We start from the raw sequence: 17,654 nt of genomic DNA, 5'->3' as shown, positions 1-17,654 counted from the left end.
TAGATTGGTTATCCTATGAATTAAAAAGCTGTCCTTTACACACACAAGGTTGAAACAGAGATAGAAAAACTGTAAATAAACACTCCTATCCTGAAGGAGAAAGATGGGAAACACACAAGCAGTCACTGGTCCAAAACAATTCTCTGCTACAAGGACACTACTCTGGTGGTGCAAAAATTCGTTGATGAGAACCTGACTCTGCTTGCTGGAAGGGGGTCTCTAATCAATTGCTGTCCGCTATTGATCCCACCACCCAGGAGGTCTTTCCTTTTTTCTTTATCCTTCTTGACCACAGAGGTAGACATTGGGGAATATGTTTTATTTGGGGACCAAGCAACTTTCTCTGTCTGCTACCCCGTGTAGAAAGCTGGGGGCCCAAGGGTCATTTTGAGTTCATCAGTCATAAACTTTTAGTCCAGGCTCATGGTTTGACAGTGCAACTCTCTCAAAATTTTTGCTTTTTATTTATCTGACTGCAGTCAGCAGTGAGCCAATACTCACACCCACAAATTTAAAGATGTGCTCCCCCCAGCTCCTCTTTACACTTGACTGGAGTACCCTGAGTCCATCAGGCACTGGTAGAAGACTGACGTTTTAGCAACTGTTTCCTAAGCCATTTTATATATCTGAACAAATTACTGGGCATTGGTATTTCCAATTCCTGACAGATATTAATATTTAGGATGTGGGTATGAGAAATGAAAACTTCTGGAAATTCTCAGGTATTTCCAAATTACACAGAATTGTGATTCTATATTTTTCATAGCACCATACTTAATATATTTAAAATAGTTATGAGTGACCAAAATAAATACTGAATCATTTTTCTGTGATAGTTATACTAAATGTTCCAGATATTTTCTGTTAAAAAAGACATAATAATAAATGTTTATTAACATGAACCAATGTATTGGGACAAGATTATATATATCAATACCATTATATCTACCTGACATAGATATTTGATAACAGAAAACATTAAATAAAGGAAACGTTAACAAAAATGCCAATAAGTCATTTTTTAAATTGAAAGCACTACAAATATTTGTTTAAAAGTTTTTCTTAAAATGAAATCTATCATACTAAGTGAAGTAAGTCAGGCAGAGAAAGACAAATATATGATATCAATCATATGTGGAATCTAATTTTAAAAAATGATACAGATGAACTTATTTACAAAACAGAAACAGACTCACCGATTTTGAAAACAAACCTATGGTTACCAAAGGGGAAATGTCGGGGGGAGGGATAAATTAGGAGCTTGGGATTAACATACACACACTACTACTATATATACACACACACACTACTATACATAAAATAGATAACCAGCAAGGACCTACTGTATAGCACAGGGAACTCTACTCAATATTCTATAATAACCTATATAGGTGAAGAATCTGAAAAAAAGAATGAATATATGGAATATGTGGAATATGTGGAATATATAACACAACATTGTAAACCAACTATACTTCAATAAAATTTTTAAAAAATAAATCTAAAAAGACACAACACATTAATTGCCCTATCTGATAGTCTTTATCTTTATTTTATAACAACTATTCCAGACATAGAAATTCTTCTTTCATTTTTGCGTTGATATTAGTGAAGTTGCTAGGGACTGTCCAAAAACATCTTCAAGTTGGTGTTACGTTACATGTTACTTCATAGAAGCTCTTTTCCTTTTTTAATGATAAAAATATTTTGTCTGCTAGCCCAGATTTTGGTCTTACTGTTGCAATTGATAGTGTCTTTGCTAATTTAGACTTTAGATCAGTTTCTGATCTCATTTCAGAATGTTCCACAACATTTACTTCTTTTCTTTGTATTTATTGTTTAAGTATTTGTAAAGAATAGCACCCTTTGGCAAATAATCATACACTGGGAAGTGCCAATAAATTTATTTGGTAGTTACTTGACCAATGCTACATTTGGATCTCCTCTCAAGAGTAAAAACACCACACAGAATCACAAGTCAAAATTGATAACTTATGGAATTATTTTGCTTCTACAACATGTTATTTTTGGAAGACCATTGATGGGATTTGTATAAAGTATCCTATGAATATAAACCTACTAATTTTTATTTTACTTGCAAGAATGACTCACCATTAGCAGCAGACAAGGGTATGAATACACATTTATACCATGGCAATAGCTACAAGTATGACTTGAGTGATCAGACTATGACCACTTCTCTTCTGGGGCTCTTATTGTGGTTCCTGGAAATGTTGACTTTACTCTTGGACTCCACCTGTCAGCATTCCCTAGTCTTACTTTTGAGCTTGACTTCAGAGGATTCCTGCAAACCAGTAATGGCTCTAACTTCATTACTTAGCTTTAATTCTCATAGGAAAGTTACAATACTTTTTCCTGTTTCATCGATTTCTTGACTGATTTGTCTTGATATTCAGAAAAATATGTGTTTCCCAAGAAATGCTGTAAAGGAATTTCCACATAGAAGAAACACTTCAGGGCCTCTCCTTAAACTAATTAATTGGTATGATGGCCATATTCTTAATTTAATTAAGTTTTCTTGCTTAGGCCTTCTCCTTTTACTGGCTGGGGGTGAGAAGTTTAGCCTTTTCCAACCCTGCAAGTATCTGGATTTGTGGACTTTTTCTATTCTCTTTTGTTCCTACTTTAAATCCTACCATTTCTCATCTGAGTCCACTTCTTTCTCAGAGTAAGTTGTCAAATGCAGCCAATATAGTAACCAAAGCATGCCATTAACATTTTGTTAGTCAAACTCTTCCAATAGAGATACAACTTCATTACGTACACCATTTGTCTTTCAAGTATTACAGTCAAGTTTACCAAATCTCTCACCATAGCAGAATGTGGATCACCTCATGTAGCCTTGCCATCTGCCACCTAAGCCAATGCAATACACTGGTGTAATGTAGCTCAGCTGTGTTTCTTCTAATGGCAGCAATCCACTTTCAGGATTAATTCCTACATCAGTAGGGAGAGACTTAGTTATGCTGTAGAACAAAAATTCTCTAACTGCAGTAGCTTAAAATAAAAATGCTATTTCTCCTTCATGCTATATGTGTATCTAAATAAACAGGAAGGCTCTTTTCATAGTCCCTCAGGAACCAAGACTGATATAGCAATCACCATTTGAATAGTAAAAATGTTACCATGCTTGAGGGAAAAGAGGGTTCTAAAGAGTCTCACATTAACAACTAAATCCTCGAAACCAGAAGTCACTTTCACTCACAACTCACTGGCCAGAAACTAGTCATATGACCACACGCTAGAAATATTTGGTGAATAGCAGGAATGAAAATCTACATTAGGCTAAAAACAAGCTGACTTTGAAGAATCAAAGAAAAAAATCTAGATGAATAAACTCTGAACTTCTACAAGTTAATGCTGGACCGGGAAGCTTTCTATAAGTACTATGGTATGATAATTAAAATAAGTATGGGTTTCTATTTTTCAATTTAAAAACTGAATACTCTTCAATCTAATAAATTATACACTTAGAATTTTAGTACAGGTAAATAAAATATGGACCAAAATTTATGAAATAAGAGCTTCACTGCAGTGTCTATAATAGTGAAAATAAAAGAACAGTTACAAAGTTATGATTATACCCATATAAAAATATAGGGCAGGGCTTCCCTGGTGGCGCAGTGGTTGAGAGTCCGCCTGCCGATGGGGGGGACACGGGTTCGTGCCCCGGTCCGGGAGGATCCCACATGCTGTGGAGTGGCTGGGCCCGCGAGCCACGGCCGCTGGGCCTGCGCGTCTGGAGCCTGTGCTCTGAGACAGGAGAGGCCACAGCAGTGAGAGGCCCGTGTACAGAAAAAAAAAAAAAAAAAAAAAAAAAATATATATATATATATATATATATAGGGCAGGGGTTGGCAAACTTTTTCTTCAAGTGCCAGATTGTAAATCCTTGAGACTTACAGACCATATGGCCTCTGTCATGTACAACTGTGCTGTTGTAGTGCAAAAGCTACAACAGACAATATATAAACAAATGACATGGCTGTTTTCTAATAAAATTTTGTTTACAAAAATAGGTAGCCAACTGTGGGTCATAGTTTGCTAGCCCCTGATATAGAGCAGTTAAAAATCAAGTTTTTAAGGCAGTGCATAAATGCTTAAAATATTTTGAAAGCTTAAAACTACAGTTTATAGTTACCAAATTCTCCACAAATGGCAGGTTTTACTTAGTATTTAGGAGGGAAAATTCATCTTAAAAAAGAGGTTGAATTGGGTGAGTAATGTAGTCAGTTTTTCTGTTCTGTTTTTGGAAAAGTCAAGCGACCCTAGATGTACCTGAAATACTTCTGTAAACCAACATCCAAGGTCACCTCTGTGATCAGCAGTTATTCAGGCCATTAACATCTGCAGCTACAGCTTCATTTATAGCTTGGTCCAAAAATCTTCATAATGATGACCCTCTGTGTCATCAAAGAAGACTAAATTATGCATAGTATATTCTTTTAAATAACAAAAGTGATTTTATAATACTTTTAAAAAGCAATTAAAAGTTACCTTTAGCTAACTGTAAAAGTAATTTCACCTAGGACACCTCATCCCTCGATGATGTTACAGATGCTGCTACAGATGTGTTTAATTCCTTACAAGATGATCCAAGTGAAGTATCTTGGAGTTTATAGATTTTGAGATGAAAATTAAACATTACCATGACTTTAAAAAAAATCTATTTGACTATTCATTTTGTGTACATGGATTGGCAGATATGCCTCATTAGTAAACAATATTTTTAAAATAATCATTTCTCTTTTAATGCTTAGACATAGGTAAATTGTGTTTTATTTTTTAGCTGAAAAAACAAGTCAGTGTTATAGTAATCTAGTAAAAATGAAACACTTGCAATTCTTTTTAGTGCCTATATACATACAAAAGTCCTAATTCACTGAAGTCAGTACAAGTGAGTGATCCGGGAGTAACAAGTTTGATGGAACAAAAATGATCATGTCAACCATAGTTTAAAAATGACATTACAGAAGCCTAAAAAAATGTAATGATGTCAAAACATTTATAATTATTATATAAAGTGTATCTTTAAATCACATGCTGTCTTTCCTGTTAATAGAATATTCACTAACCCCTCCTCTTGAGGTAAAATTCCTCAATTCCTATTAGTAAAAGAGATCAGTAGGTCCTCTTCTTTAGGTTAAGAGGTCCTCCATTCCATATGCATATAATCACTGTAGGAATAATAAATAAAACTGTAATTAGTACCATCAATGGAAGGGTTATTTGCAAAAACTGATATATTTTAAAAAGGGACATTCAGTATAAATGCTAGGAACTATAGATGTGGTAGAAAACACTAACTTCAGAATCAGATCAAATTATGTTCAAATCTTGGCTTTGTAACCTCAGACAAGTAATTGCCCAGATATCTTTTTACTTACAGCTAAAACAAGGTGACTCATATCTTGTCAGTTCCTTTTAAAAAATGTTTAGAATAGTTCTTTAAAAATTTATAGGGTGAAAAAAATTACAATTTCCTCCCTAAAACATTGGAGAGATACAAAGGGGAAGAAATAACATAAATAAATATGGCATTCAGATTTTCAACGTAAATTAAAAGTGCATCCACAAAATGAATGTTTCTTAACTGCACATGTAATCAATCGTAATTCTGTTGTTAGGTAACAGGAGACTATAATATAGTAAGGCACCTTGGTAGTTAGTTCTTAGGCAAAGAGTCACTTGAGTGCATCACTGGCTTTCATAGTCAATCAAGAAAGTCTAACTGCTTGTTGTGTATTGGTTTGTTATGATTTCAAATCCACTTGTTTATGACTTAAGTGAAGTTGTTTTGATCTACAGGTAAATTTGTTTACACTAAGGAAGCTGTGCCAGGATGATGTCATCAACATCTGCTGTTGTTGATAAGTATTCAGCAGCTCAGCCATTAAGGGGTGCCGCTGGGGAGGATAATCAATACGAACATATGGAAGAGCAGCTATCAAGTGATGGACATTTAAACTTTAAATACCAAGAATTTGTGAGGACTTACCGAGAGTGTTTAGTCTGGGCAAGGCTACTCTTTTGCTGACTTACATAGCTCTGTGACGATCTTGAGACACTTGCTCCTGCCATGGCCAGGCCACTCTTGGTCCTCAGCAGTGTTAAACTGTGCAGCAGTCTCAGGAAGAGAAGGGACATCTGTTCCTGCCTTGGCAAGGCTACTCCTGGTAGGCAATGGTGTAAGTCATGTAATGGTCCCTGGAGTCATAACATTTGGAACAGCCCAGCTTGCTTACCGACACCGGTACTGTCTCCCCCTAGCTACGTGCCCCAGCAGCAAGGGACCTACGCTGGCAGCTGATACCCAGGTTTTAGTTGGAAGGACTGACTCTACAGACAACCAATTCCTGGAAAGGTACACCTCAACTAAATTTGGACTTTCTTTCATCTCCTCTTTGCCTAGAACAATAGTGTAATCAATCTATTATTAGTTTGGAGTATGTTATTTCTTTATTAGCTAGTTAACAGACATTATCCTGTATGGTATCGGCTTGCAAAATGTTATTTTTATAAATTATAATTCTCACAGTGAACTGGTGTTAAATAAGTTATTGGCAAAGAAAATCTCAGTCCCTGAGCACAATTTGCCTGGACAAAACAGCACTCTAAAGCAGGTGGTGGCAATCTACAGTCCACTGGCCAAATCCAACCAACATTCTGTTTTTGTAAATAAAGTTTTATTGGAACACAAACAGGCTACCATTTACATATTGTCTATAGGTGCTCTTAAGCTATAAGGAAGAGTTGGATAATTGTGACCACACAGTCCACAATTATTCACTATCTGGCTCTACAGAGAAAAAGTTTGCTGACCACTGTGCTAAAGCGCTGCCACTCAAAGGTTTGGTTTGCATACCTGAATTGTCTGTTCCTGATCAGAAATGACATAAGGAGATTATGTGAAAACAGAAACCAACTATGTTACCAAGTACAATGTTCACTTCAACTATTTTTTTGTTTTCATTGCTAGACTTTCTCAATGAAGGATTTATAGTCTGGTACAGGTTCCTTTTCTCACAGTGGATAGGTATAAACTATTCATTGATCATTGATCAGGTATAAACCACTACTGTAAGTATATAGGGGCAGGAGAAGGAACTACTCAAAGCTCACAAGGGACTACAGTGTCACTTAGAGACTTATTTTGGTACAGTGCTCTAGGTTTTTGAAGCATTAGGTGACAGCCTTGGCAACTAATTGAATGAGATTCAGAAAATGGTCCTTACACAGACTTTTTCTTCCCTTTACTCCAAAAGTCTTCTCTGCTATAGATTTATGTTTCAACAAGGTGAAGGATGACAGTTAATAAGTCCCTCTATCCCATCTTTTCTTGGGAGCAGGAAAGATAAAAATATTTGCCCCCACCCTCAAAAATATTCAAGAAAATAAGTCAATAAAATATTTTGTCTATTTAGCCTCTTTAATTTACTGAGCAGATAGAAAACTATAATATTAAATTATAATTCTCTTGAAGTAGAAGAATTTGTAAAGCAAATCAATTCTCTGTAATTATTAGCAGTTCTTCCCCCTGTACTTTAAGTCTCAATTTAAAATAAATCATGCATCAATTAAAGAATATGGAATAAAATCTACCACTAACTTTAACATGAAATTTCCTTGAGCAATATACAATTTCTAGAGGCGCCAAAGGTAATCCGACTCAAGCAGCTTTCTGAAAAATAAAATTATTCAGGGACAGATTTTTATTGCAAATATTTACTCAAAAACTACTATATACAGCAGAATTTTAATAGCCATTTTAAACATTTAACATTCAGTGAAACAAAATTTTAAGAATTCAAAGCACATTTTAAGAAGTAAAAATGTAGCATTTTAAATAAAAGTTTGTTAGTACGTCAAAGCAAACTACTGTTACTCATATTATTCATTTCTATATCTATTATTTTCTATATGATAAAAAACTGAAAAAATCAATTTAGCAGCCATCTTATGGATAAATTAGGCTAAATATCCCAAACCAATTTTTTACATCCTGCTTTAGGTCCCATTTGAATTTTCTATTTTACAATTACAGAAAAAGTCACTTAAACATGGCTGAATTCATGCCAGGACATGTTTTCAGTTTACTGCTTTACAATATCTACATTAATCCATACTTTGGTTTGGTTTCCAGACCATTTTTATGGGTCTATTTCTAAAGAAGATCATTAAAACAATATTAAGAGCATAATAGCTACAGGAGTTTCAACAGTGGGTTTCTACTTTATACAACTAGTACATCAAGGGATTTCTGCACAGCTTACACACTGACAAAAAGCACAAATATAAATTTTTATTTTAATAATTTCACTTTCACTGAAAGTTTAATTAAGGTAAGCTTACAGCCTGGCAGGCTAACACTTGTATGGAGGTACACAGATTCAAATATTCTGTTTACATGCTTCTGGCAGTCTGGAATGTAATATTATATCCAAAATTAAGTTTATGTTCATCCAAATTCTCATTAGATCAATGAATTTAGCATTCTAAACATGCTCCATTTACCAGTATCATACTCAAAATGAAACTTTCATTAACAAAGCCAATTGGCCATTATTTTAAATCAATTATTCCCAAAAGGTATGTGGTTTCCAAATCTCTTCCTTTAAGTTAATTGAAAAGGATGTACAGGTAATAAGGACTTTTAGTTTAGAACTGATGGAAATTTCAAAAGCTTTATTAATATAAATAATATTCTAATATTCAATTCATATTGACCACCAGGTTCCATAACCTCGAAAACTGATAAATGAGACTTTTTCATTGCAAACTTAACTTTCATTAAAATCTTATTCATGTCTTAAAAACTTCTTGGAAATTCATACTAATCATGCTATTAATGATGAATTGATTTAATAACCGAGGTTGAATATACAGGTAAAGTGTATGAATGACCTCCCTCACATTTTTCTATCTCTGCACTCTGCAACAGCACCACTGAGCTCACCTGATAGCACTGTTCCAAATGCTCTTATCGTTGGTACACTAAAACTTAGAATGCCTAATTAATTTCAACTTCTTTCTTTTTCATCTGCCAGGTCTCCTGTTGTCTCTGTTGTGCTAAGGCTATTTTCTCCAGGAACGTCATCTGTTTGATCAGACACTACTACTTCATCAGTCTTGGCTGAAGGATCACCACTACCTTTCTGAAGAATCTCTGTGGCTTCAAACTCAAGCACTTCTGATGGAGTCAAAGGTTCCAAATGAATACTGCCTTGCTCACTAACATCAGAACTAACAGATTCAGGTTCATCTCTTTTTCTCAAAAACTGATCAATGCTAACATCACCAGATGTTAATTGCAAATCCTTAATATTCTTTGAAGAAAATCTAGCTTCACTGGCATTGCAATCTTCAATCTGATCACGTGCAATGAGGTTTTCTGAACTTTGGCACCTCTTCAACTCTGTTTCCTGACAAATGTGCTCTATTTGTTTTTCCTTTTCCACCTTATCTGCATCAATAATTGAATCATAACTGAAGATATTCTTTGAGCCAGTTTCCTGGTCTTCAAGACAGGTATCATTTTCTTTATCTGAACCTGATACACCTTCTTCACTTTTTGTTGTTGATGAGCCTTCGAATAAATGCACATCACATCCATTTTTTATTTCCTCTGAAGAAGCTTCATCTTGTTTACTGAAAAAATAAAGCTATTTATTATCTATTTCTTTATAATACAATGTATTTGAACACTATTAAAATAAAGACATTCTCTAAAAAAAAAAAAAAAGGCACACTTGCCCACCAAAAAAAAAAAGAAAATTGAGCTCCCTGGTCTTTGCCATGATGTTACAATTTAGGAGGTGGCCATGTTCTTGGGCAAAAGAGTGAGAAACTCCATAGTCGCATATTAAAAGGAGTCCTGAGGAGTCTATTCATTGTTTTAGTTCTGGTTATCATTATTTTTATCTGTTCATACCCTTGCTTATTTTTAGTTAAAATGTAAGTGTGCTTATTAATTCGTAAGAGTCATTTAAATAAGGAATGAATATATGTGGAAAAAACCCTATTTCTCTTTTATGATTTATATGTCCTCTTGGGCTTAGAGTGTTTTCCCTATGCAAAATCAACTAAGCATTCACAAACATTTTATTGATTTTTTAACAGCCTAATTTATAAAAACATAAACACATGCCTAAAAAAATATGTAAATATAAAACATGCATACATATATGCTTATGTGTATACCTGTCTATGTGTTTACTCTTACCCCAGTGTGTTAACAGAAACTATTTAGTGAATATAGTTCCCTATGCTATATAGTAGGACCTTGTTGTTTATCTATTTTATATATAGTAGGGTGTATATGTTAATCCCAAACTCCTAATTTATCCCTCCTCCACCCCCTTTCCCCTTTGGTAACCATAATGTTTGTCTTCTATGTCTGTGAGTCTTAGAAACACGAGATTTCTAAGAGGCTCTCCAGTCCCTTATGTAGATGTAACAATGCTTATTTTAATAAAAAGAAATTTTATGATTACATTTATATTAGTTCTTACATTAATCCACCTGGAATTTAGACTTTTTCCTAATGAACTGCCCAAATATCAAAGCAATGTTACCAGATAGTCATTTATTATTTACTAAATTATATTTAAAAGGCTGTTTCTCTGCTATTTATTTTGTTCTGATGTGTCTTTTGACTATTACAGGCCAATACCACACAGTTTTAACAATTAGAAATTAACATTGTACTTTATTATCTAATAGGTCAAATCACCTACATTCTACTACTCTTCTCCCTAATAGTTTGAAAAAGTAAAAGATAATTGTACAAGGATACTCATTAAAACAATGTTTAAAATAGCGAATACAGAAACAACCTAATATCTAACACAGCTGTGATTTTTAAAATTATGGTATTAATAAGTAGAAAAATATGAATCTTACTTTAAACACCACTAGTTTCCAAATCAAATCCAATTTGGATTTTCAACTAAATGTTCATTAACCATAAACTAATTTGGGAAATGACCTATCATGTAAGTTACTAATATATTATTTTCTATCTCAGTAAGTTTTTTTCTTCAAAATCTTCTAAATAGATGCTGCACTTTACTCATCTTGTTATTACTGTGAATTTTATCCATTATATTTTGTAATCACATGTTATTGGTATACCGGAAAGATTCTGAATTTTATACCAAGCTGCCTTAATTAATACCCTGATTAATTTCAATCATTCTTAGCTCATTTTCTTGGATCTTACAGGTCAATTACATCATCTGCAAAAAATTATATTTCCCTCATTTAAATTTATAAAATTCTTATTTTTGTTCAGATCTTATTAAACTAACTATAATTTACAGAAAATGTTAAAAAATATGGATGTGACTAGTCTGCTTTTTCTAAATCCTTATTTGAATTTTTGTTAACTTTTCCCAACCAAAATTCTAGGAAAAATGCTAGGTGAAGAAAGGGCTAGATAATTTTTCTTTTCTTTTCTTTTTTTATGTGGACTATTTTTAAAGTCTTTATTGAGTTTGTTACATTGCTTCTGTTCTATGTTTTGTTTTCTTGGCAGTGAGGCATGTAGGATCCTAGCTCCCCCACCAGGGATCAAACCCACACACCCCCACCCTGCGTTGGAAGGTGAAGTCTCAACCACTGGGCCATCAAGGAAGTCCCAGGGCTAGATAATTTTTCTAGTGAAGTCTAAGAAACATCTTCAAAAGGTCTTATTCCATAATTTTCTTTTTAGAGGCAATAGATTAATCAATCTCATCAGGTTAACAAGCAGCCTACTACAAAACACACAGCATAAAGATAGAAATGGGGAAAGTACTTAATCTAAAAGACAAAATCACCTTTAGCTGGAATAAAGTTCTAATTAGAATGTTAGATTTTCTTTTGCTAAAAAAAAATTGTGAAATCTCGTGTTCTGCAGTGTTCTACTCAAGCATTAAATTTTTATTTTTATTTTTTTAGAAGTTCTCTTTATTATCAATTAGAAGGCCTTTAGGATTCCCTGGCATGGTTTTTTTTTTAAAATTAATTAATTAATTAATTTTTGCTGTGTTGGGTCTTCGTTTCTGTGGGAGGGTTTTCTCTAATTGTGGCAAGCAGGGGCCACTCTTCATCGCGATGCACGGGCCTCACACTATCGCGGCCTCTTTTGTTGCAGAGCACAGGCTCCAGACGCGCAAGCTCAGTAGTTGTGGTTCACGGGTCCAGTTGCTCCGCGGCATGTGGGATCTTCCCAGACCAGGGCTCGAACCCGTGTCCCCTGCATCGGCAGGCGGACTCTCAACCACTGCGCCACCAGGAAAGCCCAAGCATTAAATTTTTAAAAACCAATACTTGAATTTTGAACCTTTTATGTTGGGATCCCACCAAAGAAGTAGCTTTACAGCTTTTTGAAAATACTTTAAAAATAAGATATTAAAATTAACTATTTGCAAGAATCGTCACCACCTTATAACCTGTAGCATCTTGTAACTATTTTCATTTAATAGAGGCAATTAAAATCTGTTAACATTTTACTTACTTGTAAGTACTTTTAAAAAATTTAACAACTTATAAAATGTATTCTACATGTTTAAGATTTCAAAACTAAGGATCTGTAGTATATTTCTGTTACATTAATATTTCAAAATTTTATTTTAATTAAAAGCCATTACTAAAAGGAACACCATATACAAAATTTAAATAGCCTTTTGCCAATTAACTGAAATATAACACAGCTCAAGTATCATTTTATATACATGAATTTCATGAGATTCAGTTTTTCCTTATATTTACCTTTCAGAATTTGATGTTTCTGTTTCTCCTTCAGCCATATTAGGTCTTGCAAGTTCCTGAAATTATTAATAATAATTTTCTTTTATATTCAAAACTAAGCTTAAAGTAAACTACTTTTATTATACTAAACTTTCTAGATAAAAAGAACTTAAGTGTGCTACCTAGTATACTAAAGAAAGAGAAAAAAATTTTCTCAATTTAAAGTATGTATTAAAATAATTCTCATAACTAAAAGCATGATTTCAAAAATTGCTTTTTAAAAAACTTGTAAGAATTTCAGTGTACCAAAACCTTCTGAATCAAGGACATGAAACAGTTATCCAGTTATAACAATACCTGCTTTCCTTAGATTCTTTCAAATGTGGGCCATAATTATAATTACTTGAATAGAAAACTAGTAAAACACAGCTTGAATTTGAATGCATCATCCACAGTATTTTATACACACATTAAATACAGGTACTTAGATAAAACATTTATGAAATTATGATTTTATATTTGGAGCCATGGTAACCCTTCCATTGTCAAACCAAGTAATATTAAACAATAGATAAATGAAATATTTTTGCTTATTTGAAATGTTTTTTGGTGAGGAAAGAATACACAAAAACCTCAGTAAGCCAGAGGCCAGCCTAACAGTTTATAACAAATTATTGAGCATATATGATGCATGAGGTAGTATGTTAAGAACTTTACATTCACTATCTCATCACTTAATCCTCATATTAGATATTATAAACTCCATTTCTACAAATGAGAATAAAGACTGCGGGGGTTAAGTAGAAAACCAAAGGCAATACTACAGTAAGTGGTGAAGTTTCAAATCTAGGTCCAGTTCAGCCACAACAGTGATTGATTCAAATCTGTGAAAGTGATATGGTGTATTAATCACATACATGTAACATTTCCTCACTCTCCAAAAGCCCTGCTAAAATGAGGGCAAAGAAATAAAATATTTTCACTCATAAAGACCAAGAAAACATCAAAGCATACTAACTGTCAAAGAGATTTCAACAAATTTTTAGATGGATAGTGGCTGGAGGAATCGAAATTGACTTCACAGTGTGGAGGAAGTTACAACTAAATGTCTGAGCTGGGAGTGCAAGGAAAAGAGAATCAGTTTTCCCAGAGAACATAAGAGATCTGGTATTTGGAGAAATTCAGTATACTATCCAGTACATAAAAGGTAAAAATGAAGCATGAATACTGCTGAGAAATCTAAATGCTCTTTCCCCAACTCACACAACAGGTACCTATCCTTTCCTCTACCACTTAGGCCAAAGGTTAACTCTGTGAACTGGAGACAGTCTAGACTTGTGAACACCAGGAATGGCAAAGGGCAGGCATGAGGTACTGAAAGAAAACAGAAAAATTTAGTAGAGGTCCATAAACTGAAAAAAGGGACCCACATTTATCTCTCTGCCTGGCTCCCAGAATGCTAGCAGCCAGAGGAACCACTCTTCACTCCACCACCCGCAGCTGGAATCTAGAAGATTCCTCTTTGGAGAAAATTATCAGCCTCAAAGACTTTGAGAGCATCCTCCCTACCAAAGAATCAGTCAGCTCAGCAACTGATTTTCCTATGTTGAAGTCTAAACAATTACCATGCAGACTGTGCAGGCTGTATAGCACACCAATCCATGAGGCAACCTTCACAATATAATCCATGTCAGCAGTTCTCCAAGTGTGGTTCACAGACACATGGGGCCTCCAAAACACTTTCAGGAGGCATGTGAGGCTAAAATTCTTGGTACTAAAGCAGTGGTGAGTAAAAATGCTGGCATCTTAACTCAAATCAAGGCACTGACATAGAACCAAAACTGTACTAGCAGTCACTGTATTCTCCACTGGCATACACCAGCAGTAAAATTAATTTTATTAAATACCAATCACTGAGTGCACGTCTTTTTAATATTCTGTGTAATGAAATACCAAATATGCACAAAGCACTGCTATTGCACACTAAAAACACTTGGGTCTGTGACTGAGTTGCACGCTGAACTTAGCCACATTTTTTTCATGGAACATGATTTTTATTTTAAAGAATGACTGTCAAACTATGAATATTTAGACTTGAGTATTTAGAAGACATTTTCTTTGAAACTGACAAAGTGAGCATGTCACATCAAAGAAAACAACTGACAGTATTTGTTGCCAGTAATAAAATTCAAGGAAAAATTAAATTTTAGGATAACTTGTATCCACTATTCATGAGATTAATGCTAATATTAATGAATGTGATTACCTGATATTATATAATGAAACATGTCAACACTTAGAAGATCTATGTAACTTGTGAACCAATATATTCCAAATGACTAAATGCACATTGTTATAAAATCATGCATGGATAAAAGAGTCAATCAAAGTGTAAGCCAGACCAATAGATTTTAATGTAATAGAGTACAAAAAGTTCAGTGATATGGAGTCAGATTCCACATTGCAACAAACCTTTTAAGAAAAAGTTCACTTGTCTACTTTTGATGTCATAAAAAAGAATAATCACAATTATCTGAAAAGATTAAAGTACTAGATGAGGCTGGGTATTTTTCTTATATTTCAACCAAAATAACATATCACAACAGATTGAATGCAGAAACATGAGGATCCAGTTTCCTTCTATTTAACTAGACATTAAAGAGATATGCAAAAGCATAAAACAATTTCATTCTTCTAACTAGATTTCTTTTGTTTTGACAAATAGTTATTTTTCAGAAAAATATTTGCCATTTTAAGTAACAGTATTGTAAAAATTTCATACTTTTAATTTCTAGTACTGTAAACATCAATACATTTTGAGAGTACTAAGGGGTATATATAACAGGGTTGTACCCTGTGGAGTGCTGCAGTGCACAACCTGTATGGCTATGCAAGGCAGCCCTGTCCCTGTCCAAACACAGGGTTTTCGATAAACTTTTTAGCACTTCACTTTTATGAACAGCCAAGGATCACCACACAACTGAAGACATTCTTTACATCAGACAGATCAAAATAAACAAGAGAATAAAGAAAGAGGCTAGGAGACATCAGAGACTTTGCTGGGAACAAAATAAATATGTATAATATATTTAATATCCCTGGAGAGGTATGAAATGTTATGTACATTAAACAAGAACAAAAAACTATGAAGACAAAACAACTGAAGAACAAATAAAAAGAACAATTCAAAACTAAATATATGGCAACTAAAATAAGCAATTAAATTTAGAAAATCTTTTTTGAAAGGTTGAATGAAAGGACAAAAAGATGGAAGGCAAGAAAGAAAATGCCATACAATCAAAAGAGTTGATGCAGGAAGTAGTGTCAGATCAATAGGAGTTTCAAAAAAAAGAGAGAACAGAGAAAATAAAAGTGAAAATTTACCAAAGAAATAAAACAAGAAAATTTCCCCCAAACAGAAATATCCAAAATTACAAAGGCTTATCAAATTCCTACCATAATGAATGAAAAAAGGATGATGGGTGAACATATGAAATTTCAAAACACCTGAGATAGAGATAATCATTAAAGTTGCCAGAAAGAACAAAATAACATAAACACAAAGAAAGTGGACCAAAAATGGCATCAGACTTAACGAAAACAATACTTTCAAATATGCATAGGAAAAATATTTTCTATGTACTTCAGCCAAACTATCATTAGAGTAAATACAGTTTTAAATTTACACTAAGTGAAAAAAGAATCAACCTTTCTGTGGAAGTTGTTAGAGGACATGTTTCATCAAAATAAGGAGTAAAACAAGAAAAGAGGAACTCACAGTTCAGGAAACAGGATATCCAACACAAGAAAGTGGCAAAGTAAAATCCTGATACAACAAATTATGCATTAGGCTTAGACAGCAACTAGTTTAAACTAAAGTAGATTGGAGAGAAGATCTCCAGGCCCTCCAACAATTTTTTTTTTGATGTGTGAACATTTAGAAAAAATACTTCCAAACATTAGACAACACATCACAAATTTTAAAAAACCGCATTAGGTGCACAGAAGACTAAACAAATCAGTAAAAATATATTTTTACCCAGAAAAGTAAAATGAAGTATAGGAAAGAAAATCATAGTACACTTCCTGGCTCAGTATACATAATGGTCTCAAAAACTGTGATGTTAACTATGCTGACATCAGTGCTATGCCAAGCCATATAGAAACAAGAGATAAAATACACATAACATAAAATTTACCATCTTAACCGTTTTTAAATGTATAGTTCACTGGTATTAAATACATTCACATTGTTATGCAATCATTACCACCATCCATCCCCATAACTTTTTTCATCTTGTAAAACTGGAACTCTACATCCATTAAACAATAGCTCCTTATTCTCCCCTCCCCACAGCCTCTGGCAACCACCACTATACTCTCTCTTTTATTTTGTTTAAGTACCTCATACAAATGAAATCACATAATATCTGTCTTCTTGTGACTGGCTTATTACACTAGCAAAATGTCCTCAAAGTTGATCCATATTGCAGAATCCCCTTCCTTCTTATGGCTGAATATTCCATGGTATGCATATACCACATTTTGCTTATTCCTTCATCTATTGATGGACACTTGGTTTACTTCCATGTTTTAGCTATTGTGAATAATGCTGCTATGAAAATAGGAGTACAAATATCTCTTCAACTCTTTGCTTTCAAGTCTTTGGGGTACAGTATACCCAAAAGAGGAATTGCTGGATCATATAATTTTTTTGAGGAACTGCCATACTGCTTTCCACAATGGCTGTACCATTTTACATTACCAGCAACAGTGTACAAAGCTTCAATTTCTCCACATCAGCATCAACACCTGTCTTCTGGTTTTGGAGTTTTTTGTGGTTTTGTGTGTGTGTGTGTTTTTATGTGTCTGTGGGTTTTTTGGTTTTTGTTTTAACAGTA

The 17,654-nt window shown here is 33.8% G+C and overlaps 1 protein-coding gene across 11 annotated transcripts in view; it reads right to left on the bottom strand.

Annotated features, from left to right (window-relative positions):
* Positions 1-1,164: 1,164 nt before the first annotated feature.
* ZNF280D (zinc finger protein 280D) overlaps positions 1,165-17,654 on the bottom strand; it is a 125,550-nt gene continuing 109,060 nt past the window's right edge. For 8 of the 11 annotated variants that reach the window (XR_013827367.1, XR_013827368.1, XR_013827370.1 and 5 more), the window contains 3 exons: positions 12,775-12,830; positions 4,300-9,669; positions 1,165-2,958 (listed from right to left, as the gene is read on the bottom strand). Coding sequence is in view for 1 of the 11 variants with exons in the window: in XM_079915171.1 (XP_079771297.1) it covers positions 9,042-9,669; positions 12,775-12,830 (684 nt within the window). In the remaining 10 variants the exon portion in view is untranslated. Of the gene's footprint in view, positions 2,959-3,933; positions 9,670-12,774; positions 12,831-17,654 lie in introns of those variants that run through there. The other 3 variants (XR_013827369.1, XM_079915171.1, XR_013827374.1) reach the window with 3 other exon arrangements.

The sequence above is a fragment of the Stenella coeruleoalba genome, assembly GCF_951394435.1.
Source record: "Stenella coeruleoalba genome assembly, chromosome: 2".
In the NCBI taxonomy this organism is placed as follows: domain Eukaryota; kingdom Metazoa; phylum Chordata; class Mammalia; order Artiodactyla; family Delphinidae; genus Stenella; species Stenella coeruleoalba.
The sequence above is the reverse complement of the archived record's forward strand: the minus strand, read 5'-3'. Positions and strand labels throughout refer to the sequence as shown.